The 25,562-nt window shown below is 47.2% G+C and overlaps 1 protein-coding gene across 3 annotated transcripts in view; it reads right to left on the reverse strand.

Moving 5' to 3' along the window:
• The window catches only part of LOC115947469 (store-operated calcium entry regulator STIMATE-like), a 36,223-nt gene continuing 10,661 nt past the window's right edge, over nt 1-25,562 (reverse strand). For 2 of the 3 annotated variants that reach the window (XM_034063421.1, XM_034063419.1), the window contains 7 exons: nt 22,597-22,645; nt 21,382-21,477; nt 18,678-18,799; nt 9,396-9,508; nt 8,265-8,348; nt 7,151-7,267; nt 1-634 (listed from right to left, as the gene is read on the reverse strand). In XM_034063421.1, coding sequence (XP_033919312.1) covers nt 521-634; nt 7,151-7,267; nt 8,265-8,348; nt 9,396-9,508; nt 18,678-18,799; nt 21,382-21,477; nt 22,597-22,645 — 695 coding nt within the window. In that variant the 3' untranslated portion in view covers nt 1-520. The remainder of the gene's footprint in view (nt 635-7,150; nt 7,268-8,264; nt 8,349-9,395; nt 9,509-18,677; nt 18,800-21,381; nt 21,478-22,596; nt 22,646-25,562) is intronic. The other variant, XM_034063420.1, reaches the window with a different exon arrangement.

Raw genomic sequence — 25,562 nt, forward strand, 5'->3', positions numbered from 1 at the left:
TTTCATTTATGAAGGTTTTCGGTCTTTTATTTACTACATTCCCTTATAAAACAGTAAAAAGCATCAGATCCATTGAAACAACCATTTCAATTCAAGGCATTTAAATACATATTGCAAACCAATTATTCTGAGCATTGTGCATATAAAAGTGTCACAGTTCAGGTAGTACAGGACAGCTCTTTTTCCTTGCCTATTGAAAAAGCAGACCATCTCCTGATTTCAGACTCTAGCCCTGACAAAAAGCTCCACCCAGCTGGCCAGCCAAGGGAAGTATATGTCCATAGCCCTAACCCCAACGTGCCTTCAATGTGTGTGAGTCAGGATCACACAGGTAAAGCAGATGCTGCTCAAGCCTGTCCAGGATGCATAGATAACATCCCAAAGAGACAACTGCAGATAGGTATAGCTGAGACAGGCAAAAAGATCTCTGCAGATCCATAAGGATCAACTAGCATTCCCTTGGCCAGCTCAAGGATCACAGTGCTATTTCTTTCCCTCCACCTTCTTTGTCTCAGTGTTGTCAGATGACCACTTGATAGCTGGGCTGCTTCATCTTCTGGTTCGTTCCCTGCAGTACTGAAACATCCTGGTCACTTTCAGACTGATCAAAATCCATGTCTGGAGAGAGTAAAACCTGCAAGAGAGAACAGAGAGATGGTGATGGAGTGAAAGTTCTCAGCTCTTCTTGATACTGCTTGCTGAAGGGGTCAAGCATCCCTAGAGAGGGATGCTGCAAGATCTAATCTTCTCTGGCACATGGCTAAGTACTGAAGGTCATCTTGACCATATCTCCAACAACAGATTTGGGTGCAGACACCAGGATGATCACAGAATAGTTAGGGTTAGAAGGGACCTTAGAGACAGCTAAAAGCTCTGTTTACCATGGGACAGGACTCAGACGTGCATGTTTAGGCCAGGCTGCATCCTCAGTGGAGATGTACATAAAACCCAGGCCACATACTTTAAAATAAGCTGTACCAAATGCAGACCTTTTTCCAAGCCCCCAGCTGGTGGTCATCTCCATAGCTCAGCCATCAGAGCAAGCAGAGCTACAGGGTTCGCTGCAGCCATGGCCAGCAAGATCAGGAGTGGTGTCCTAGACTGGAGCATCTTATTTCTAGCTGTCATGGTCTGAATTGTGGGAACCACAACACAGCACTGACACCTTCCAGGTAAGAAAGGTCACAGCTTTCCTGTGTGACCAAAAGGCTACCCATGGCCTCCAGGAGCACCTACACTCACAACAGCTACCTTCAACAAGCTCATTTGGGCTAACTGGCTGCCACCAGCCTGGAGCCTTTGCATAATGCAGAGCCACATGTGGGACATCCTACAGCCACATCATCTGGAAGAGGAAAGAGGCTGGATTTTACTCGGGGTATGGCTGCACTGACTGCAGAAGAGCTGAAGCCCAGTTCCAGTCAGCAGGCTGGAGGGACAGGTTCACATGGGTAATGGTCATGGCTGGATGGGCTGTTGGTTGCTCAACCCCATCCTACCCCTCTTACCTCAAACACCAGATTTGGGCAACAGAAGCCCTTACTGCCATTACCCCTGTCAGTAGCTGCCTCAAAGCACAGATGCAGTGCACTCAGCCCTTAAGCTGCAGGTTGTGTTGTGCCCAGCAGTGCTCAGAACCTCAGCTGAATCGTGGGATTTATGGTAAACACTAGTCACCCACAGCAGAAACCTGGCCAGGTCACCAGAGCTCCCAGCTCAGAGGGGCACAAGTCTAACAGCCCAGTCAAGGGTCTCCAGTTTTATTTCTCTAGCTAAGCAATGCCAGCAGCCCTTTTCCCACCACAGAACCCAAATAGTATCATTACGTCATGGCAGATGCAGGTACAAGGGGCAGGTACCACTTTGCTCCAAACCCATGCACCGTGAATCCTCCCTGTGCCTGGATCACAGCAGCCTTCCAGCTCAGAGACACGAGGCAAAGATGCTGCATGGGCTTTCAACCCAGCACATCCACATGCAGGCTGGCCTAACAGCTCAACCAGTCCCAGAGCCCACTATCCCTTCCCAAAAACCAGAAGCACTGGGGACTGATTAGTTTTATCTGTGACTATCTCCATGCATAGCTGTGAATTCAGTGGCCCCCACTTGTTAGCACACAGGCAGCACCACGAAGCCAGTTACCACAGGAACAAAATGACTAAACAGGAAAAACAAACTCCAATGAGTCAATGGCTTCAAAGGAGAAGAGCTGCAGGAGAAGATTCCCTCTCCACCCTCATGTGCACACTCCAGCCCCTCACAGCAGCACATGAGATGCTCAAAGGACAGCAATGGATCAGATTCTTGTCCTTTGCCATTAGTCTCAAGGAATTCTTTTCTGGTTCAAGACACACACTGGGAAGTTTCCATCTTTCCCAAGTAGAGATTTCCTCTGTTTATCATGTTAATATAGTGATGCTGTGGAACCTGAAAACATGGGCAGCTAGTCACACAGCATTATAAACTCACTGAACTCACAGGCTGCAACAGATGAGTTTTGGGGCCTGCTGAACTGCAGCAAGCTCTAATCCTCTCACAGCCATGTGTAGAGGACTGAGCAAGCACTAAGCATTGCACATCCAGTCCCCTTCATAGAATCATAGAACAGTTAGGGTTGGAAAGGACCTTAAGATCATCCAGTTCCAACCCCCCTGCCATGGGCAGGAACACCTCACACTAAACCATGGCACCCAAGGCTTCATCCAACCTGGCCTTGAACACTGCCAGGGATGGAGCATTCACAACTTCCCTGGGCAACCCATTCCAGTGCCTCACCACCCTCACAGTAAAGAATTTCTTCCTTATATCCAATCTAAACCTCTGCTGCTTACATTTTAACACATTACCCCTTGTCCTATCACTACAGTCCCTAATGAATACCTGCCCACCATACAGCTTGTAGGAAGCTGCTTGAGCCTACAGCCGCCCATAAGCTTCCTACAATTCCCCAAGGCAGTTTCATCACAGGACAGCATCTCATCACTATGACAGTCACAGGACATACTCTCAGATACTGTTTTCAAGCCCAGCTCTGGTTTGAGAGGCTTCAGCAGAACTTGGACAAGGCAATTTCCCTGCAGATGCATCCAGGTTAGGATCACAGCAGGGAATGGGCCACGGTTTCCCAGTCCCGGGACAAGGAGCTACTGTCTCACTCAGCAGTCCTCAAATACTTCATGCATTCCTTCCCGCAGCAGGAGCCCAGCAGCTTGCAAAATGACACAGGTCATGGTAGTGACACAGGGCTGCCCATGCACTGCCAACCCCTCCTCTTGGGAAAAGAGGCTGCCTGCTTTAAGTGCTCAGTCTATGCAGACCTTGCAGGTAACCAAGCTGTCTCAGTGGCGGAGGAAGAGAATGACAGACATGGGAGCTGTAAAACAAAGCCATTTCCCCACTGTATTAAGTCCCATCAGCCTGGTGGAGATGTAAGAACCATCCCATCACCTCCTGCATCGTAGCTTACATGAGATGCCATGAGTCAGTAAGACTGACAAGTGGGATGGTTTCCCTCCAGAGGCACCTCTATGCACACCTTCATTCAGCTTCCCCAGAAGTAGCAGGCATCTGAGTTCACCCTGAGTTGGAGATACTTAAAAATCAGCTCAGATAAGCAATAAGCAAGTCAAACTCACTCTTGGAGTATTTTTCAATACTTAAAGGCAAGCAACATAGCTATTGGCATTCACCAGCATCTTCAGTCTTGTGAATGCCAGAAGTCACAGCTCCTACAAAGGGGATGAGGATAGGTGCTGAAATCACCAAAAGCAGGTCCTCACGTAGTGTATTAGCTTCCCTCCCAACCTTAAAACTAGCCTCTAGTTTCACCCTACAAGTACCACTGTTACTAGACCAAGTTTTGCTTTAAGGCTTGTCTCTTGATAATGTAACCCTCCAGGAAAGGAGCAGAAACTCATCCCCCTCCCTTGGGAAAACACCAAACCAAAGCAACAAAACCAGCTCAAAAAAAGATCAAACAAAACATTATGAAATTTGTTTTCCTGAGCAGAAGAAACAAAGACATCTCTGGTAGGATCTGAACTTCACTGGCACTTGCCAGGGCAAGGGAAAGAGACTCAGGTCAAGAGCAGGACACACACAAAGGAGAACTAAGGGCCACACAGATGAATGCACTTCCCCAGCCTGAGCAGCACTGGATTCAGATGGACACCCTTGAGGGATCTTTCTCTATCCCACGAGAGGGGAGGAAAATAAGCAGACTGTGTGAACATCTACCAAGGCAGGGTGCAAGTCTGAAACAACAGAAAGCTTAAGACTGGCTTTGAAGAAAGGATGAAAATCTTCCATCCATAAAAAGGGAGGTTTTGTCCCTTTCACGGTTTCAGTGTAAAGAAGTTCAGCATTTGCTCCCCTATAAGCAAGAGCCCATCATCACATCTGTGGCTCACCAGAGCTTTAAAGGCCACAAGAGGCTGCCAGTTACTGCCAAGGAGGCAGTAAGTCAAGGCTGCTGGTTGCTGGGTTTCTTTCCTCTATCAAGCCAAGGACAAAGCTGAGTTTTCCCATTCTCCCTGTAGAGAACATTGAGTGTGGGGTTTTAACAGGTTAACTTCAGCCCCCTCTTCCTACTCTCCTTCCTCTTCCCCTCCTCTTCCCAACACAAACTGCTAGCTCAAGTGAAACCAATGACAATCTCTATTGGCAAGATAGGCAGAGGGTTGAAATTCAAGAAGGCAGCATGATGGGGAGCTGCTGGCGCCTGCTGCCAGACAGCTCTGATGAACGCTGGTAAACTGCAGGGCACATTAGCCGCAGCCAGCTCTGCTCTGTACAGACACCGGCTCAGCCCCTCCTTCCTCCTCCTCCAGTGGGCAGCAGGGAGAGGAGAAATTCCCCCACTTGAACAGGGCATTAGCCCAGAAAACCCTCGTTTTCTGCTTTCAAGACTAAAATTCAGTCAATCCAACTGCAGGGCTCAGCCAGCCAACATCACCTTTAATTCATAGCCTAAAAGGCTGGCACATGAAGCAGGAGCTATACCTCAAAGCCCAACGCCAAGAAACAAGAGTTGGAAAAGTGGGTCACCAACTTCTGTATTCCCTCATTAGCTTCCTTCTCTGCTAAACTATTTGTTGGGCCAGAGGCACAGGAATGTGTATGAGCAAGAAGAAGGCAGTCCTCATAGGCTGCTCCAGGTAGGAACTGGTTCCCTTAGTAACTCCATTACCAGAGTAGATACATTACAGTTATGGATTGGAGGATTTCAAGATGGACAGATGACCTGCACATTGAAGAGCTCAGCAAAACATAGTCTGAGAAAGGATTCAAGTACTTGGAAGACTGAAGAAGCCTTTGACAGCAGGAGTCAGACTGCAGGGGTTGTTTCTATTGTTTGAAACAACCCATCTGGTTGAGCTGTCAGAAGAGACTTTCCTAGCTTCTGGAGATTAATGTGTATCTTCCCTTCAGACTCTGCAAAACTGAGCTAGAGGCCACAAAACTCTTGCCACCCTCTTCGGTGGAGCAGCTTCATTTCCACAGAGGACCAGTAACTTCAACACCATCTATGAGACTAAATGCTGTGAATTTAGGTTCAAAAGGCTGGAAAGGTGGTTGGTGTCTGATCTTAAACCTTCAGAAACACACCAGCACATCCAGTGAGTAAGATCTTTACCATCAGCTTTACATTTCAAGCAGCCCTCCAAGCTAGCTCTTCTAATGAAGTACCACTCTCAAACAGTCACAACCAAGAAACCCAGACTGTGCCATAACCAGGGACAAGTTCACACCCAGGGTTAATCCATCTTCATGTCTTAGGTATGAGTTCTTGGCTTCAATGCATAACCATCGAGTCACACTGACACTGCTCAGATCAGGCCACTTTTATTGTTTTGGAGAGAGGAGAGAAAAGATTTCCCACCACACACACCACTTGGGAAGCTGCAGGTTTCTAGTGACCTTGCCAAGCTACCACTGTTTACCTGGAGGCAAGGCCAGGAGGAGTGATTCACTTATCTCAGCAGCTGCTCACATCTGCCTGCCCTTGCTGCCTTCTCTGACACTGCATCCTAAGGAGCAGTGGATGCTTCCCCACTGTGCCCCAGAGACACAGAATCCATGGTGCAGACTGCCAAGCACACCCTTAAACACCCTCACCTCTGTGTGTGTTTTAGTATCACCAGTAACAGGCCATCTGGCCCAGCACAAAAACTGAGTTACTCTATCAAAAAACTATCAGAGAGCAAAAGATACTTCTGTGCATCCTAAATCCCTCAGCAGAAGCTGCTCCTGGAGCCAGCCTGTGATGCCAGAAGCTCTTATCACAGTGAGTCTTGGCAGTGAGCTGCAGGGTACCAGCAGCTGTACACCGAGCACTTGGAAACCAGGTCTGGGTGCCAGGGGAAGGAAGGGAATTCAAGCCAGTGATTCAGGTTGTGATCTCTGCCCAAAAGTCAATGAGAAGCACAAACACCACCTGCTCACACTGTGCATCATTAATACGAACATCTCCTGGGGCTGGAGAATTCCTTCCAACCATAACTTAAGCTCAAGCTACACAAAATACAGCTTTCAACAGCTAAGGGGCCATCTCCTGGCTGAAGAAGTACCAAATGCTGACAAAACAGGGATTCCCAGCTGGACATTAGCCTCTAAATAAATGGGTTCTATCAATACCAGTAGGGAAAGCAAGCTCGAAGCCAAGATTAATTACTATTAAAACAAGGGAAGTTGAGAGCAAGAGTGTAAATATGCACCAGCTACAGCTGCCAGTCCAACAACCTCACCCAGGTTAGTGCAAAAGCATCCCCCACAAGATACTGTCATCACTCAGGGCAATATGGGCAACATGGTCTAGTGTGAGGCATCCCTGCCCATGGCAGGGGGGCTGGAACTGGATGATCTTAAGGTCCTTTCTAACCCAAACCATTATATGATCCTATTATATATGATTCTAATATTTCAGCAATGCTTCACAGGCTGGGGTATTGCTCATAGAACAACATCCTCCCAGGAAACAGCCCTCTATTGACCTGAGCTGCAAGCATGGGAAGTCAGTTTGACTTAGCAGGGTCAGCACCCACATTCATGAAGCATCACCCTAGGTCTAGGCAACATGGTGTTATGTTGTAGTAAAGCACACAGACCGTATCACAGGCTTGCAGTTGGGTCTCAAACACTTTGGTCTTACCTGAGATTCCTCAGTCCTCCTAGCATGAGGAGTTTCTATGGATCCATTGATATCTATGGTGTCCTTCTGCTTATATTTCTTCATGATCAAGCTGTCCACAACCCAGAACATAATGGCCTTGGGAAGAAACAAATAACATTAGTAGATTAAGAGACCAAAATAAAAAGTGATTCAATCACAGCTCTTTGTTCTGCTTTTGGTTTCTCCAGATGTCCAGCCTTGATCAACCTAATTTAGTATCTAACTAAACCCTGCATCAAAAGTGCCCATGGGGGTTGGATAAGTCAAATTCAGAAGGTCCCATCCCATATATTGATTCCACAGATGTTGAAGACCCAGCGAAAAAGAGACCGCAGCAGGCCAAGTTTCCACCAGGAGATCAACACTGAACTAAACTCCATCCTGGTTCATCTGCTCTGCCTGCACCAGCCCCTGGTCAGTTCTTTGACAACCAGAGTTTGCTTTCAGGCAAGGAAATGCAGCCTGAGGTGGTAGCAGAGGCAGATAAACTCAACTTTGCCAGTGCTGCATTCGTTACACTGCCCATGGTATGAGTTGAAACAGAGCTCAACTCGCTCCTTGCCCATGGAGCATCTGAATCTTAATGCCTTCTTCTCACTTCCCTTCTTAACAGGAGCAGAGCAGCAGGTCAAGGATTACCCAGAATGAGGGGAACCAGGAAAAAATTGAGCTTTCAAGAGGTTTTGCTGAGCTAGTTTTAGGCAACCTGAACACTTTGCCTTGCTGTAACACAATTTGAAGTCTAGACAAACAGCTAGTGACAGGCTGCTAAAGATCACCACTGACAAGCCATCCTATAGGAACATAAAGGGGTTTGGGGCATCCCCATGGCTGTAGCCCTCAACTAAGGAGCCCCAGCTTTCTTCAAAGAGATAAAGGCAGCCACCCAGCGGCCTGTACAAGAGAACATGAACTGGGAAGAGAGACCATGGCAAGCAGCAGTGCCAGATCTGTATATCTGTGACAACACATACACTTGTTTCCACTCCTCTCCACCCTGTTCCAGCCACTCCAGGCTAACCCCAAGCTCCCCATGGGGATGGGCCACAATATACGAACCACCCCACCCAGTGCTTGCAGCATCATCACTTACATTGACTATAAAAGGCACAATGAGCATGACCAGGATGAGCTCCAGCTGAGGATTTGGGATGTAACCCAGGAGGATCTGCTGAAGCTGCAGAGGAGAAACCGTTTAGAAGCATTATTTGAACAGCTCTTTGCTGCAAACTTGTTGTCTTCTTACACCAGCAGTGTCCTACACAGGGCTCTGCCTTTGCTTTACCCCAGCTCTTTGAAAGATAACATGGGTTATTCCCTTAGCCCAGCTGCCAAACACATGATTTTGTACAGAGCAAGAAGTACTCCTGATCTTTCAGCATAACTACCCATAACAACTACTAGTGGGACTTTCCTTGGCTCCTTGGAGCCTTGCTGCAAAATAAGGTCAGTAGCCACATGTGATAAGCATGGAGAGGAATCCAGCAGCATCTCTGGATCTAGCGGTGCGTGCTACTGAGCATGTTCACATCTGAGTCTGAGCACTGGGGCTACTGGGTTTGAAGGACAAGCCCTGAACAGGAACAGGTAGGTGCTGCCAGATTGCTGTAACTAAGTCAAGCCACATCAGCTTGTGAGCACTATGTGTAAACACACTTAAAATTGGAGTTACCCATTTACTCCCAAAATTGGCTTTTATACCCATCACACCTACTAACACCACGTATGTGGCTACAAGTGCCACAGGTTATTATTTTTAGCTTTTATAAAAGAAACTTGTGACCAACACAATTACCATTGCATGATCTGCCATACAGAAGCAGTTGAGGAGGACAGCATACTACATGGATAGTTCTTTCCAAGTTAATTCCTAAGGGTCCCCCTAGTTTAGGCATGGGATCATGAAACACCAACACAAATTGACTTTAAGAGATCATGTTGAAATCCTCTGGCAGAACTGCAGTAGTTCAGCTGCCAGCCCAGCCCATTTTATCCTTCCAAGGATGGAAAATGAAATCAAAGCAGCATCTTATTCCTCCAGCAGTTGAGCAGCAAGAAAATGTGCCAAAAGCCAAAGTGTTATGAAAGCCATGTTTCCCCAAACCTAAGTGATAGCTAATGATTACAGAGGGATGTCAACAGGTTGTAAGTGGTGAAGACTGATGATGGAGACCACTAATGAGGCAAAGCTGACAAGAAACAAGCCACAAGAGCTGAGGCTTACCTTTGTCCAACCAGGGATAAGCAGGACAAGGCTAATCACAGCCTTCTCAAACACCATAATCAGCAAGTAGAGGGCACACTGGCCAATCCAGGCAGCAGCTTGTGGAGGGTCACCTGTGAAAACAGCACATCAAATCTGAGAGAGAAGGCAGGAGGAGATGCCCTTGCAGAAGAGTTGCCTTGTGCTTGATGCCCGGGCTGATTAGAGACAGGGAAGTGTTTCCATATTGCAGGTTTTGCAGTGAGACAAGTACTCAACACCAAACTTGACACTTGTGGAGAGATTTCCCACCTATAGTTGTAGGAGCACATGGCTGGGGTAGGAAGGTTTGGTGTCCCTGTTGGGTCTGTAAGTCATTATTCCACTAAAGATCAAAACATACCAAGATCTAAGCTGAAGTTTTCCAACTTCTTTTAGGGCTGATTCTGAAATGAAGATAGGAATTAAGCAAAGCCCTGGTTAATCTGAAGGACATGCAAATGACAGATTTTAGACATGGTTCAAAAGGCCCTATGTACCCAGCAGATGTTAACACTACCTATTTATCTGCCTCCTGCCCCACTCTCCATTACACCAACCTGCCTCTGAAGTCCACCACTAATAGCTTTCTTGCCTTGCATCTCCTCCTGCATCCCCCATCTTTCCTAGATCAATGGCTTTTTTGGAGCCAAAGTCCTACAAGTGTCTTACAAGGCAGGCAGCTTCTGTAAAAGAGGAGAGATACAGCTCTGGCTCTGCCTAAAGACCTGAAATTCCCTGTGTTTATCCAGCAATGCCAGCACTTGCAGATGCTCCTGAGCTCTCAAGGGCTCAGTAACATCACAAGTGCTTAACAGAGAAGTAATTCCTAGAACAATAAGGAGAGTGGATCAAGTTTTGTCAGTCTTGGTTTGGGTAACCAACATGCTCTCATCCACTTGAAGGGAAAGATGCAGCCTTGGAGATGCATGTTTCCTCTCTCCTTCAGCAACTGATGGGCATTGCCAGTAACCTCCCCATGGTGTTGAGCTACTTGGAGCAGATGGATACAGGGATTTGAAGGATGTAGCTCTGCTTGTGCAATGAGTAAGTATCCCATCTCCTCAAAGCACAGACCACTAAAATCCTTTATACAGGGAAAACTTGAAAACCCAGAAAGCATCCCACTCAAACAGTTCCGTACAAGCATGTGTTGCTTTGGGGCATCAGTCATTTGGTTTGCCCCTTCTCTGGCACCCCTCTGTCAAGGTATCAGAGACTTCATTTCCTCTCACCTCTGCAAACCAGGAAAAATCCATAGCGATGATGGACCCTTCCAACTTTTACCCCTACTGGCCTTGTAGAAGTAGCTCACAAATTCCCAGATTATTTTGACCAGAATAGCAGGCTCAATCCTTTCTAAATTAAAACTAATCCCCAAACAATCCCCAAAGACAAGATACTCGTGGACTGACCCTCCTCTATACAAACACCAGTCGGTATCCTGCACCCTCCTCTCTAAAAAGAGATCACTTGCAATCTGCTCCCTGCCATGCCTTACCCACCCAGTTACCAGCAGTAGTTCTGAAGGCTTTTGGTCACCATTTCCAACACAACAAGCATAACTTTTCCATGCTAAACAGAATTCATGTTCTTGCTGATGAAGTGATAAGGTTATGTGATACTCACTGTCTGGGCAAGAGGCAGGGGCTCCATCACTGGGGGTTTTAGATCAACTCACTCAAAAAGAATCAATGCTAATTACATATGAATGTTTCCAATGGGATACTCACCAAGTAATAAGTAAAAGCATACTTGTATTGCTGACAACAATAACGGTGCCATATCTATTACATGTGCTTGCTTCAGCCCTCTGTGAGTACCCTGCCAGCTGGTTATCACCTTCCCAGGCTCATCAGAAGATCTCAGGTCTGCAAATCTGCACTACAGTATCTGGCTTAGGAAAGCTGCAGCATTTCCTCTTGAATGTGAAGATAACCCCTGGAAACACTGACTGGGATGGAGTTTGGCAGGAATTTGGCCGTAACTGGGATTACATCAGTGCAGGGAAACCCAACCCACAATGAGATGCCAATGCTGTGGGATGGCAGGGGCTGGGAGCTCTGCCCCACTCAGCACAGTACTGTTGGGATGTGGCAGGGGAAGACAATACCAGCGGTTTGCATAAGCTCTGGCCATAGAGACCAGCAGGTCATACCAGGGCTTATGAAGACCTAGTATCCAACCAAGCCCAGCTGTAGGGGAATCTGCTTCCCAGCAAGGGCATATGTATATTTTTCCTTATTCCACCACTTGTTAGCAACGTACCAAAACATCTGCCTCATTGCAAAGCTACAGCTAAGAAGCAGAGGCATCCAGCTAGTGCCTCTGTGCCAAGGATAACCCTGCATCCCAACGTTTTAATTGCTCAAGCCATGATTGAGAGGGAAGCAAAGGAGGGGAGAACTGGGAGGGCCAAGGGTGCAGAGAGGCTGCTGAGCTTGAGGATAGCAAGCAGAGAGCTCTGGCCCAGCAGGCACAGAGGGAGGGAAGGAGGAGGGAGGCAGGAAGGTTACGTGTGAGCACAAACAGCAGAGCCCATAGAGGATTTCAGGAGCACACATGTGCTCCTTGGCAGGCAACAGCTCATTGGGTGGTCTGAGGAGGAGACAGGAGCAGTGCTACAGGCAGTTAAAAGCCATATCAAAGAGGTTTGATCCTCCTCAAGCATGGACAGCCTCTTCCAATAGACTTGGTACCTCGCTGCCTTTGCCACAGGTTAGGTACAGAGCTGCTTTCTGCCCTGTATCCCAAGACTGACCATTGCTTCTACATCACCCATCAGAGACCCAAGTACAAACAAACTAGGAGAAAACAAACACATCCATTGCGTCCTTCCTACATTTGAACTCTTCCCCTTTTGCTCTGTGTTGTCAGCTGTGCTCTGTCCCCCATAGGGAGACAGGCAAACAGCCACAGCACCCTTTGCAAGTTGGCTGTTCTGCACTGCAGTCACAATGGCGCTTGTGAATCGCTTCCCTCTGTCATCTCCTTGTGCCCAGAAAGCAGCAGCAAGTTTGAGATCTCTCCCAAATACCTGCACCCCCTCACACTGCTTTGGTGGTAGGAGGTCACTGCCATTCGTAAATGGTTTGGGTGGGAAAGCACCATAAGATCACCTAGTTCGAACCCCCTGCTATCATCACAAACAGTACAATATAGTTTTAGGTTCTGCACACCATGCACTAGACAGCCCCAGCCAGGGTTTGGCTAACCAGGCTGATACAGACACTAGAAAAGACAACCTGCTTCTTAAACCACCCTAGGACTTGCCCATGTCTCCAGGGTTAACAGCTCCTCACCCCAGAACTTTTCCCTTCACTTTCATTTAAGAAACAAGCCATCAAATAGTGTGAGTTTTCTTGAACAACGTTTGGAAATGGAAAACCTTTTCTTCTTTGCTAGAGAACAGTTCTTATTGTGCAACTGCAATACCCCATCTAAAGAAACCCAGTTCTGTGCCCCAGTGAGGCCAGCTTCACTGGCTAAGCCTACAGGGTACATGCAAGTGGTACAGCAAACCTGAACTCAGGCAGGACAGACCTGCACCCACCACATCCACCTTGTCAAAGGTGCCTCCATCACAACACGGAGCTTCAAATATGAGTATTTTTCACTCTGGTCTTTTCTGCATAACCTAAAGAAGATGCTGTCAATTCCCTCCACAGATACAGGAGCATCAGCACTTCTTACATGCTCAGGGTAGACAGCAGAAAACTATGGAAAGAGCTACAAACCTCTGGAGAGGTCAGATTTGGCCGTCTGCTCTATCACCTTAACCAGCTCAAACCTGCTAGTTTTGCAACCCCTTCCTCCTCCTTTTCCATTCCGAGCTTCACTTTCAGACTATGGGAGGAGATGTTTCTGTACAGGAGTCCATCCTGGAGCACAGAATTAGATGGGACTCCACTTCCACCCCTTGACAGGATGATCAGTGGGTGCCTTCACAGTTACTTTTGATTGCATCTTGGTCTCCCAAGGACAGGAAGCTGCTCTGTAACCAGTATAACTCAGGACAAAGATGAAAATAAAACAGCAGCATGTCCCATGGGACTGCAAGTGTGTGTGTGTGTGTACATATATATATATATATATATATATATATATATATATAAAATAGATGTATATAATATATAATAGATATAAATCAGTGGCTCATTTCCTCTTTACCAAGGATCTCAGGTGGCTGCTCCTTACCTTGACAGGTTTGAAGGAGCACCGATCCACACCAGGGTGCCCACCATCCAAGTCTAACTCACCACTAATCCATCTAACTGACTAATGCCAGTAACATACAAATCATCACCTATTGGCATCTCACTGTGGAAGAGGGAGCCTTTGGTGCAGTTCCTGGACAAGCCCATGGCCACATCTCCTTCCACAGTTAGGAAGCAAGACTGGAGAGCTGGCATCAGCTAGCCACACACCTAAATTTAGGTGCTGACTGCCTACAGCAAGATGGTCAGAAGCATCCTCAGATGCAACTCTATGTCTTTAACAGATACAGTGCTGTCCAGAGGTGCCCTGCTCCATGGATGGGAGAAGATTCATCTTGCACGAAGCGTTTCCACTACTTAAATCTAGGTGAGCACCAACAAGACTGTCAGTGCCACATTGCCAGCCAGCAAAACTCAATCTGCTACCCTAGAGGCTAAACCACACCAAACAAAACTCCCAAACAGCCCTCATTTTCTGTGTCCAGAGCTTCTCTTTCCTCATAGAAGAGTGGGGAACTGGTGCAGAGGATCTTTGCAGTGTCCACATCACACCTCTTAGGAGATCACATGCATCATGCTCCCTTTGAACACTTCCAGTTTCTTGTCCCCAGCCCAATAGGAAGGTAACTCAGGACACATCAACTCTCTGAGCTGACTTCACCACCAACCTCTCCTTTTAGCTTAATAAACCTACTTATAGCCACCCTGATAGAAACATCCTCCTTCACCCCAAAGGATGTACATGCTGCATTTAGACTTTGCTCTTCAAGCAGCATTGCTGGTGCTCCCCACCATCAGCAAAACCTCCTTGGTGCACACTTAGGACCACCAGTGCCCAGAACCTCACCCAACCACGTCTCGGGTATTCCTCTTTTGTGTGGGGGCCCAGCTGCTCAGACAGCAAAAGCAGCTCTGCTTGAGGTATTTGAGTTGTTACCACACAACAGAATTAGTTTTAATCCACCCTGTCTAATGTACCAAGCTGTCAGCATAGCTCACATGCTGCTGCCAAACAGCTTTATTTAGAGTCATTTGGGGACTGTGCGTGCACTGAACAGGTAGGAAAAAAGCTCAACCACAGCCAAAGAGGAGGGTTTGGGGTGGGTGTGAGAAAAACAAGTATTTGAGAGCACTGAAAGTTGTGCTGAATGGCACGGTAGGGATAGAAAAAGCCAATGAACACCTCTTAAGCTACACCAAAATGCTACCTCCAAACCCAAGGGGTGTAATTATCAGAACCAGGTACAGAGGAGGGTAAGAAATAGTACCTGAGTTGCACAGAAGTGCTCACTGAGAGGCCAAGAAAAAGAACAGGTTACAGAGGTTGGGATGTGATGCACCAGAGCAGTCATGTGGGTACAGCAGACACCCCAAACCCTCTCTGGCATGTTCTACATCTGAGCTAAAGTGATTGCACAGCTGGAATCAGCCCCCAGTTTGCTGTGTCACTGCTCTGGTCCCTTTGGTCCTTGGAGACACAGCTGTTGTAATGGGATAAACACTGCTGCTGTCATCTCAATCCAGCAGGTTCAAAGGTTTGCAACCCTGCTTGGAGCAAGGGACCCGACCACACACTTGACTGTATGAGGATGGATCCTCAGTCCTCTTTCCCCAAGGCCAAGCATGCTGAGGACAGGACACCCTTCAGGTTAGGGCTATTTTCAGCTGTATTTCCTCAAGGACCAGCAGCCAGCTCCCTTGGCTGCTCCAGGATGTGGGAATAGCTGTTGTACAACATTTCCATAACATCACAACAGGGCCAAAAGCAGCCTACACGGATCCTCAGTTCAACTCAGCAGCTGGCACAGAGCATAGTTTCCTCTAACCTTGACCAGAAGAGTTCAACAGGGCACTAAACAGACTTTAAAGGCCTCCAAGCAACATGTCTTTCCATTTCCAGACAGTGGATGAGCAGCATGTCAAGCTTAGTCTAATCAGTGACCACAACCAGAGGCATACACAAGTCAACATCCAGAGAGATGTTTTCAAGCAAGAACACCCTCTTTTTCCTCCCCCTTGTTTCTTCATGCTCCTCTAGAGCATTTTACACTGCAGAAACCACCTCTTAATGCGAATTCATAGCATCTGCTTACTTTAGAAATACAGGAGTGTTTCTTTTAAGTAATGATTTAGAATTATTAGACACAACTAAAATTCCAGGACAATACAGCCATCCATAGATTTCCCCCTGGGAGTCTGGCTGTTCCCTTGGGATAGGGGAGGAAGAAGGGGGCAGGGCACAAAGCTGACCCAGGCTTCATTTGCATGCTCTGACTCCAGCCAGCATCTCCCCTGCTCAGCCTGTATAAGCCCAGCAGCACCTCCAATACCCTGAGTATTCACCTCCCAAGTCCTTTGCAACTTCACTTCTCTTCCATGCAGAAGTCCCCTGTAGGGAGAGCACCTATAGACATGGTCTGCTGCTACCCTGCTACAGCAACAATGCATAGAGCATTTGAGGAGTTTGTTAACTTTAAGTATATGTAAGGCAACCATCATTCTCTGCTTGAATCCAGCTGAAGAATAAAGCTCTCCAGTCTTTGATCTTTGGAGCCAAGCATCTTCAGAAGAGACAGCAGCCACTTAAAATTCTGTTTCCTGTACTTAGAGGCAGTCCAAAGAGTAATCAAAAGCTGTTGGGCAAAGATGGAGGAAAAAAGCCTATAGGAGCCTTTGACTCTCCACTAGCTAAAAACCAGGCATTCCTGGCTGCAGCAGTCTTTGGCTGAGAGAGGCTGCTCTCAGAATGGCTGTCTCCTGGTTTTTGGACATATTGAAGTAATTGATCTTTCTGAACAGCTCTGGATGGTTGGATGCTTAAAACAGCAGCACAGATTTAGGTGCTTTTCCTTCCCTTTACTTTGCTTGTCCACTAATGAAGCTATTGCGGTCGCACAAGGAAGAACCACCTGAGGTGGTGGAGATGGGGTTACCAGCAGCAGAGCAGAAGGAACCACTGGAGCCCAAACCAAAGGATAACTGCAGTGGTTTGGGATGGAACCAAGAGCTGGAGGGTCAGAAAGGAAGCAGCTGCTGATTCCCCCCCCCCCCCCCCAGTACACACCCTAGATGGGTACTGGTTATACTGGCCAAAGACACAACTAGTCCTTTTCAATAGCTGGAGCAATGGCACTCAGCACTGTCTGCAACATGGATTTGCTTCTTCCCTTCTGCCTTTCCTCCTCTGCAGGACTGCAAGAAACATTTTTGGGCCTCAGGAGAATTGAGGGAAGCAACACAAAGTCTGGTACAGCAATTAGACCAGAAAATGCATCTTATTGCTGGAGCTGGTATCAAACTGCATGGAGTTTACTGGCATCTTCCACACTGGTTTGGAAGCTGCTTAACACCCGAGCTGAGGACAGCAGTGTTTTCCTTCCCTAGGCCTACAGCATCATAGCACCAGACATGCCACTTGACTCCTACCTAACTTTTCCACTGTGGTCACTCTGGCCAGAGACCTGTGCCAAGAGCAGTGCTCAGTGGATGGGATATTGCGTCCTCAATTCAAGAGCTAAATTCAAGCAACAGCAGTAACTTTTATTACTATTAATGAGAGCAAGAATTCCTCAGAGGAGTGAACTGTTCCTGTAGTCTAAGCCAGCCCTCACAAGGAGCCAGTGACAGCTCTGCAAGGTTAAAGCAAGCTGTCAATACACTTGAATGCTTGCTTCTGCTCAACTGCAGACGTGGCACATGAAGCTGTGCCCTGGGATGGCTGTGGTTGGGCTTCGAGTCCTTGCTGCTTAAAAGGGAAAAAGAGCCATTCATGAACCAAGAATAACTGTATTCCTCTGCTGTCTCATATGTGCTGTGTTAGCACTCTGAGAAATAAGCCGCTAAGGAAAAATAGGTAGTCCCCACCAAATAGATGTTGTCAGGATGCTGAACCTGCTTTGGAGATCACCGCTGCCTTTAAGCCTTCTTCCTTCCTCTCATGTCCCGTCATTTCAACCCATCTGTTGTCATCTACCCAGTAGCTGCTTCTGCTGTTTCACAAACCCAACCACCCCCTCCATTCTGTGCCATGACCCATTTACACATACTGAATGTGAGCCTGAATAAGAGCTCACAAGCTAATAGGGTCTATATGATAACCCTCATTTGGTCCAGGTTCCACCAGCTCAGTTATCAGACCAGCTACTGAAAATACAAAGAAATAGACTTCAAAATAGACTTAATGATTAACATCTTAAAGGTAGGAATGTGATTGGTATGAATAGGGTGTATTTTCCAGAGTAAGGCTGAAGTTGTCATTATATTAGCTATAACGAAATATAAGGAAAAATATAAAACAATAATAAAAATATCGGGTTGGAACTAGATGATCTTTAAGGTCCCTTCCAACCATTCCATGATCAAACAGACAAAGGGTTAATTTCCCCCTCCCTGCAGCCTCAGAGCAGCACTGCTCCCCTTGAAGCTGGTTGTGCTCTGTCTGAAGAGCAGTGCTACCCTCTAGTGGGGCTGGCTGAGAAAGGCTTTGCTGGAACTTCGTCTCAAGGCAGGAATCGAAGGAGAAGACCCTGGCATGCATATATTATTATTAATAATAATTATATTAATAATAATAATTAGTAACAGTTGTTATCTGGCAACCCTCACACCCCCAACCCCACAAGTTATTTGAGAACTCAGGTCTGGGGCCAGGTTGGGTCCTACTGTTGATACCTACAACAGCTCAAGGCAAATGCAAGAACTCCTCCCTGCTTTGAGCTAAGAGGCTAGGAAACAAACCCTGAAAGAACCCCACAAGAGTCACTAACACCACCCCCAAATACCTTAATGTATCATATGCATGCCCTGGGCTTTATTATCCACTCAAGGATTTAATCACCAACCTGCTATGCTCAGGTATGCTTGGCAAGGCAGCAGGCAAAGGTACCTGCGCCCTAGTGATGTGCCAGCATTTAACAATACACTGATCACTGCCACACTCCATGAGCTCCCTGGGGAAAAGATAACACGTGTTTTACCCCAGACTGTAATTCCTCCCATTTTCTTCTCCCTATTCATAGCTGGCAGCAGTTATGGTTATGACACCTACCATATTCTCCAAAGACCAGGTACGTGTACTTCTTATGCTGCACGATCCAGGAGACAACCTTCACACCAAGCCAGATCAGCAGCATCCCCAGTGTGGCATCAAGGATGAAATTAATAAGGTAGCTAAGGAAAAGAAAGCAGGAGAGGAAAATTCAGGTTTCAGTTGTGCTCTTATTCAAAATGTTCTTTTCCCAGTATGGGGATCCATAAAAAAACACACCAAGATTTAAAAGAAATCCTCACTTAATAGTCCAAGCTCACTTCCTCGCCCTTTTACTGGATTTTCCTATAGCCTTACCAGGAATTTCTTAGCTCAAAGCCTGTTTAGCAAAAAAGGGAGCAGCCATGATCAAGTTTCTGGCATCACTCATTTATTCATACAGCATTAAAATGCTTCCTGGGCGAGCCTTGCTTAAGAGTTACCCCAGAAAAGGAGGCTTCCCATTTGCAGCATCATTTGTCCTTACTAGGATGAAATCCCAAGTTTCATGGAAACAGAACCAAACATTCCTGGAATTTCATACAAGGAAATGGAGGCTTCTTGGACACCACAGCTGCTCTGCCAGCTGTGCAGGAGGAGAGGAATAAAGTCCATTTTAGGGAGCAGCTACAAGAGGCTCCTATGAGCAGAGACACAGATGGAGAGGCAGAAGCTCTTGGGAGAGGTGATGGGTCCTGACTCAGCTTCCTGGCACCCTGGGGTACCCAAAAGCCTCCAGTTCAAGGTCCCACTGCAGATCCAGGAGCTGAACCCATTCCTACCAGGGGATATGGGCTCAATGGGCTTGTTCTGCAGCTTTGGATGTTTAAGCCTCACTGGACAGAGCACCAGCAGCAGGAGACCTGCAGGGACCTTCTGCAGATTGCAGGGTCCAAGCTCTAATCCAGGACTTGGTATTTTAATGAACTCCAGAGGAAAAAAGCATCAGGCTGATGTTTTCTGGCCAGTTTTCCATTACTGGAATGTCTGCTGTCAGATGAGGCCAGATTTCTACAGTATGAAGACAATACCAAGCACAGAGCTACAGGAACCAACATTTCCTTATCCAGAACTTGATCCTACCTCTCAATATAGACACTGAAAATACCAATCTGCTTTTGAAATCACAACATTAACTTCTCCTACGCCCAAAGTCTCTGAATAGCTTATTACAAGCTGCTGAAATCAGAGTCTTTTGATACAAACACAAGGCTCTGATGGTTTACACTGGGCAGGACACGTAGTGTGGGAGCCTCAAAGCCCAGACAGGGCTGCAGGGTTTTCAGCTGCCTGTTCATGGTGATAAGCCAGGCAGCACGGGGAAACTTAACACACACATTGAAACCCAAAGGGCACTTCACAAGTATGAACAGGTTTATTTTAACAGGGTATGTTTAAAACAACAACAACCAATCATTTCAGAGGCTATATTTAGCCCCAAACTTGTCTCTGTTTTAAGAAGCATATCAATGTGCAGCACTCTAATACATAAAAGGGAGGTGGGCCAAGAGATTTTCAGCAGCACTCTGAAGCCTTAAGGAGTTTATCAAAACAGGATAAAGTTAGTTCTTACACTAAATCTGTAGCTGTTAAGTGGCTGGTCTGACATAAAAGTGGCACTTCTATATTAAGTGCAAACACTGGCTTAGAAAGCCCCCAAAGAGGACTACAAGAGGTAGGTGCAACTGAATACCCAAAAACCACATCCATACCTTGGACCTTCATCCACATGGTTAGGAAAACATTCTCAATACTGCCCTGAGACCAGCCAAATTACAAAGTCTGGGGTGCCAACAAATGGGACATTTGACATAGAATCATAGAACCAAAGAGGCTGGAAAAGCCCTTTAAGCTCACCCAGTCCAACCATTCCCAGCACTGCCAAGGCCACCCCTAACCCATGGCACTGAGGCCTCGTCTCCATGCTGTGTGAACACTTGCAGGGCCGGTGCCTGCAGCCCTGCCCTGGGCAGCCTGTTCCAATGCCTGAGCACCCTGTGGGGCAGGAATTGTTCCTCAGCTCCATCTAAACCTGCCCTGGGGCAGCTTGAGGCCGTTTCCTCTAGTCCCATCCCTTGCTCCTTGGGAGCAGAGCCCAGCCCCTCCTGGCTCCATCCTCCTGTCAGGCACTTGGAGGGAGCCATCAGGTCCCCCCTGAGCCTTCTCTTCTCCATCTGAACCCCCCAGGTCCCTCAGCCGTTCCCCATCTCTCTTGTGCTCCAGGCCCTGCACCAGCTCCATTGCCCTTCTCTGGCCCCGCTCCAGCCCCTCAAGGTCTCTCTTGTAGTGAGGGGCCCAGAACTGAACACAGGATTCAGGTGCAGCCTCACCAGTGCACAGTGCAGGGGCACAGTCCCTGCCCTGGCCCTGCTGCCGCACTGGTGCTGATCCAGGCCAGGATGCTGGGGGCTTCCTGGCTGCCTGGGTACAAGCTGCTTATGTTCAGTTGCAATCCCTCAAGACCACACAGCATTATGTACTGTATTTTTTTGCCAGTACATTTTAAGACACTTCTGATCATCACAAAAGCATGACCGCATCACTTCATCTCCATCAGACTGCAAGGACCATTAGACAACCAATACCCTGAACACAAGCTCAAGACGGTTTATCCCCACTTAGTCCTTCAAACAGATGAGTTTCCACCATGCATGGCATTTCCCAACAGGCTTGCTTCTTCCTTTTCCAGATATAGGATGTGAATTCAAGCACCTCATATACTTACAGAGAGCAAGGGTCCTCTTCAGTGAGATCCGACAGAAAAACATTGGCAAAGTGGATGAAGAGGGAGCCTATTGCTTGCTTGGATGCATCATAAAACCTGGAGGAAAAGACAAATCGATCAGTGTCCTGGAGCACCAGCAGCAGAGCAGTCACCCAAGCAATGGCCCTGTGTGGACCTGCTTCCCTCCAAGATGCATTGATGTCCAAGAAGCTGTATGTGGTGGTAAGGGGCAATTTGGACAACTCCAAATATTTAAGGAAAGAGAATACAAATAAATATACCAGCGACTTACAGTGCTTGTACCCATCCACAAGGAATTAGGTTGAATTCCCAAGTTATTATGGAGGAAGAACCAAACTGAGGAGACTGACAGGCTTTTCATCACTTACGCTGACTGGTAGCTCTATGACTGTACTTCAAGCCCAACCCGTATGCCCACCTCTCTACACCCCATAAACCCTACAACAGACAGAGATCTTTTGTAGAGGTAGCAATACCCAGCTACCTTACATCAACACAGACTGCGCTGTGCCTGAGCTGGGTCAGGGGACACCAAAGTGGTTAACTGAATTGAAGAACAAGACTTGACCCTGTCTGGGAGACAGCCCCCGTGCCAGCAGATTGGAGGGGACCAAAACCTCTCCATTCTCTTACCTACAGTAAACCCAAGCTTTTCTAGAGGAGCTAGGCAGAGTTTTACTTCTAGGGAGCACCAGCTACTCCCTTGAAGTGTCCTTGGGAGCAGAGCATTTCCTTTAATGACTAAATTGGGCTGTTCAGCCTGGAGAAGAGAAGCTGCTTGGAGACCTCAGAGCAGCTTCCAGTATCTGAAGGGGGCTACAAGGATGCTGGAGAAGGGCTCTTCATTAGGGACTGCAGTGATAGGACAAGGGGTGATGGGTTCAAACTGAAACAGGCAGAAGCTGTTCCCTGTGAGGGTGCTGAGGCGCTGGCACAAGGTGCCCAGAAAAGCTGTGGCTGCCCCATCCCTGGCAGTGCTCAAGGCCAGGTTGGACACAGGGGCTTGGAGCAGCTGCTCCAGTGGAAGGGGTCCCTGCCCATGGCAGGGGTTGGAGCTGGATGAGCTTTAAGGTCCCTTCCAACACAAATCACTCTGGACTTCTATGATATTCAGAGGGCCTAGAAGGTTGTCAGTACAAGAGAAAATAGTATTATATATACATGGTCTAATCAATCTCCAAATTAAAGTCTCACCATATTCTCCAGGGACGCCTCTCTGCCTTTGGTTCCTTAAATCGTTTTACTGCAAAGAGAATTAGAGAGGTTATATCAACCAGCAGAGGTGAACCGATACACAAGTGCAGGCTGTGCCAACCTGTAATGCAAAAGCAGTCAAAGAACTCTGGAGCACCCTCAGTATTCCCCAGCCTAATGCTGAGCAAATTCAAGTGACCTGGCTCCCAACTAACCAGAGAGAAATTGTGCACCCACAGGTCAGAAGGATGCACAGTAGAGGTGTTTGGGAGGTAGGCATTTGATTCTGGCATCCTTCAGCAGCAACAGGATCATGCCATGGGAAGTGACTCAAGGGAAGCTAGGGAGGGATGATCACTATCTACCAGCCCTAGTAATTCTTCCAGGCAAACATATGATGGTACTGACACTGAAATGGTTAAGGCCCATGAGTTAGCTAAGCTTTTGGATCACAGCAGGGCCATAAAGCCCTGCTTTAGGGCAATAAAGCCCTCTTGCAGACAACAAGACCAGAAGACCTTGCAGGATGCAGCACCCTGCATGCATCTCCAGAATGAAGGTACCAATGCCAATCCCTAAACCCCCTGTGAGCTGACATGGCTCTATGCCAGCTAGTATTAAAACCTTATCTCATTACACACTATTTTGCATGCCCACTGGCTACCCCTGGGGAGCAGTGGTCTTAGACACATGGCTTCAGTACCACCAAAAACATGCCCTAAAAAAGATACTGGATGCAACTCTTCCTTCATTGAAAAGTCAAGGTTGGACACGACTTTGAGAAACGTGGTCTAGTTGAAGAAGTCCCTGCTCATTGCAGGAGGATTGGACTAGATTGATTTGTTTTGGAAGGGACCTTCAAAGCTATTCTGGGATTCTACCTCCCAAGCTCTCCATGAACTGAGCACTGCAGAAGCATCTCAGAAGGTCTTAGTTAATTTGACACAGAGCTCTGATGCTCTCCTTGGCCTCAACCAGTTTTTACATCCACAAACGGGAGCTGCTAATGGAAAAATACTAAATTCCATCTCATGCAGAAGTCATTTTTGACTGGTTTGCTATCACTTTGTCTCTGTAGCTCTACATGAAGCTGTTGGCATTATTACAGCTGCTGCCCCAAGCATGCTACTCCCAATTTCAGGTGGACACAGGATGCAGCTCTCCATCCTTGCTGCTGATGCTGCTGCTGGAATCACTCTCTTTGTCACCAGCATCAGGTTAAAGTTGTCACAATCAGTCCCCATACACATTGCCAGCTTGAACAGGATCCAGAGTTATAATTAAGGAGCTGTGATGGCTTTGGAGGGAAATGGTCAAAAATAAAGATTGAGTGCATTCTCTCTAACATCCTGACAGGGACGAGAGCAGAGCTGCTGCTTGGTGGTGCCATCGAGTGAAACCAGGAGCCTGAAAGCAGCAGAACACTTGAGTATGAATCAATAGGCAATGTAGAACCCTGTTAGAGAAACCACCCCAGGAGTACCTATTGTGAGCATCAATCACCAAATCCTGCTATACACCCAGCTCTGCCCAAACCCAGGCAAACTGCTGCAGTGAGTGCTGAAGAGGACACAGACTACAGGAGCCCAAACGCATGATTAGGTTTTATCATACCTAAGTGTTCACAATTTGAAGCCCTGTAGCTCCTTTTAAAAGCAACCAGAAGCCAGAACACACACACCCCATCCCACTTCATCACAGCTATTCTTTCTTCATCTCCACCCAGCTTCATGTAATCAGCCACTGCTTTCAAATGTACAACCACAGGGACTTTATTCACTGCCAACATTTCTTGGCATATGAGTACACTTCCCAGGGCAACTTGTGGATATGAAGACAGGGACACAGATAAAAGCAAGGACATCAGAGCCTCATGTTCCTTCTGCTCTCCAGCAGGGTAAGGAGATGCACTTCTATAGACACTAGCTTCCTTACTGCCCATGGGAGGAACAGGGCACACTCAACACCTCTGGCCCTGTTTAGATCACTAACACTGCTGTTAAGGCCAGCACAATTTTACACACAACTTGATATCCAGCTCTCTTGCAGATTTACATTCATCTTACTTGTTAGTCTTTCAGTGAATTAAACTGCAGAGAAGCAAACAGGCTCCAAATAAACAAAAAATGCCCTTTTAGAGCCAGGAACTGATCTAATTCAGGCACACCACAGCAGCTAGTCCCATGGGCATCCCATAAAATACCCACAGGGAATCTGAATGACTCAGGTTATAACCTGAAATAAGGCTTTTTCCTCCTCTGCTCCATGGGGAAACACACAGCTTTAACAGCACAACTCATACATAGACCAGAAGGCAAACCCACTGTGAGAAGTAGAGCCAGCAGCAGGCGCAGTAAAGGCTGGGATAAAGCACCAACACATTAGATGGATACATCCCAAACAAAGGGCTCTTTGCTGTTCTGTATCTAGACAGTAAATAACTGACCTGCTCAGGCCAGATGCACTTGAGCACGTGTGCCCACAGGACAGCCTGGGCTCATTCCCCTGGGAAATGCCTTCCTGGTCCAGCCTGGAAGGATGCAGGAACTTCCTTGCCTGAGCCTCAACATTCCAGAAGTAGAACTTTGTACTACTCTTACTGGCAGGGTGAAAGCAAAATATATGAAAAGACAAACCCCATAGCCCAGGATTTCAATCAAGCATATGGAGGGGCTTTAGTGCCACTATCAAACCCATAGAAACCAGCACTCCAATGATCTGATTCATTACTGACATTAATGAGTAATGAAGCAGCAGCCATGTCAAGTTACACCAAGCACTAATGCAGCAGTTTGTGTCCTATCCCTGTCCAGAAAAACCATATTGTTTCCCTTATCTAGCTAAATCCCACCACAAGATCATAGAATGGTTTGGGTTGGAAAGGACCTTAAGATCATTCAGTTCCAAACCCCTGCCATGGGCAGGGACACCTCACACTAGAGCATATTGCCCAAGGCTCTGTCCAG

This window comes from Melopsittacus undulatus, chromosome 5 (assembly GCF_012275295.1).
Source record: "Melopsittacus undulatus isolate bMelUnd1 chromosome 5, bMelUnd1.mat.Z, whole genome shotgun sequence".
NCBI lineage: Eukaryota > Metazoa > Chordata > Aves > Psittaciformes > Psittaculidae > Melopsittacus > Melopsittacus undulatus.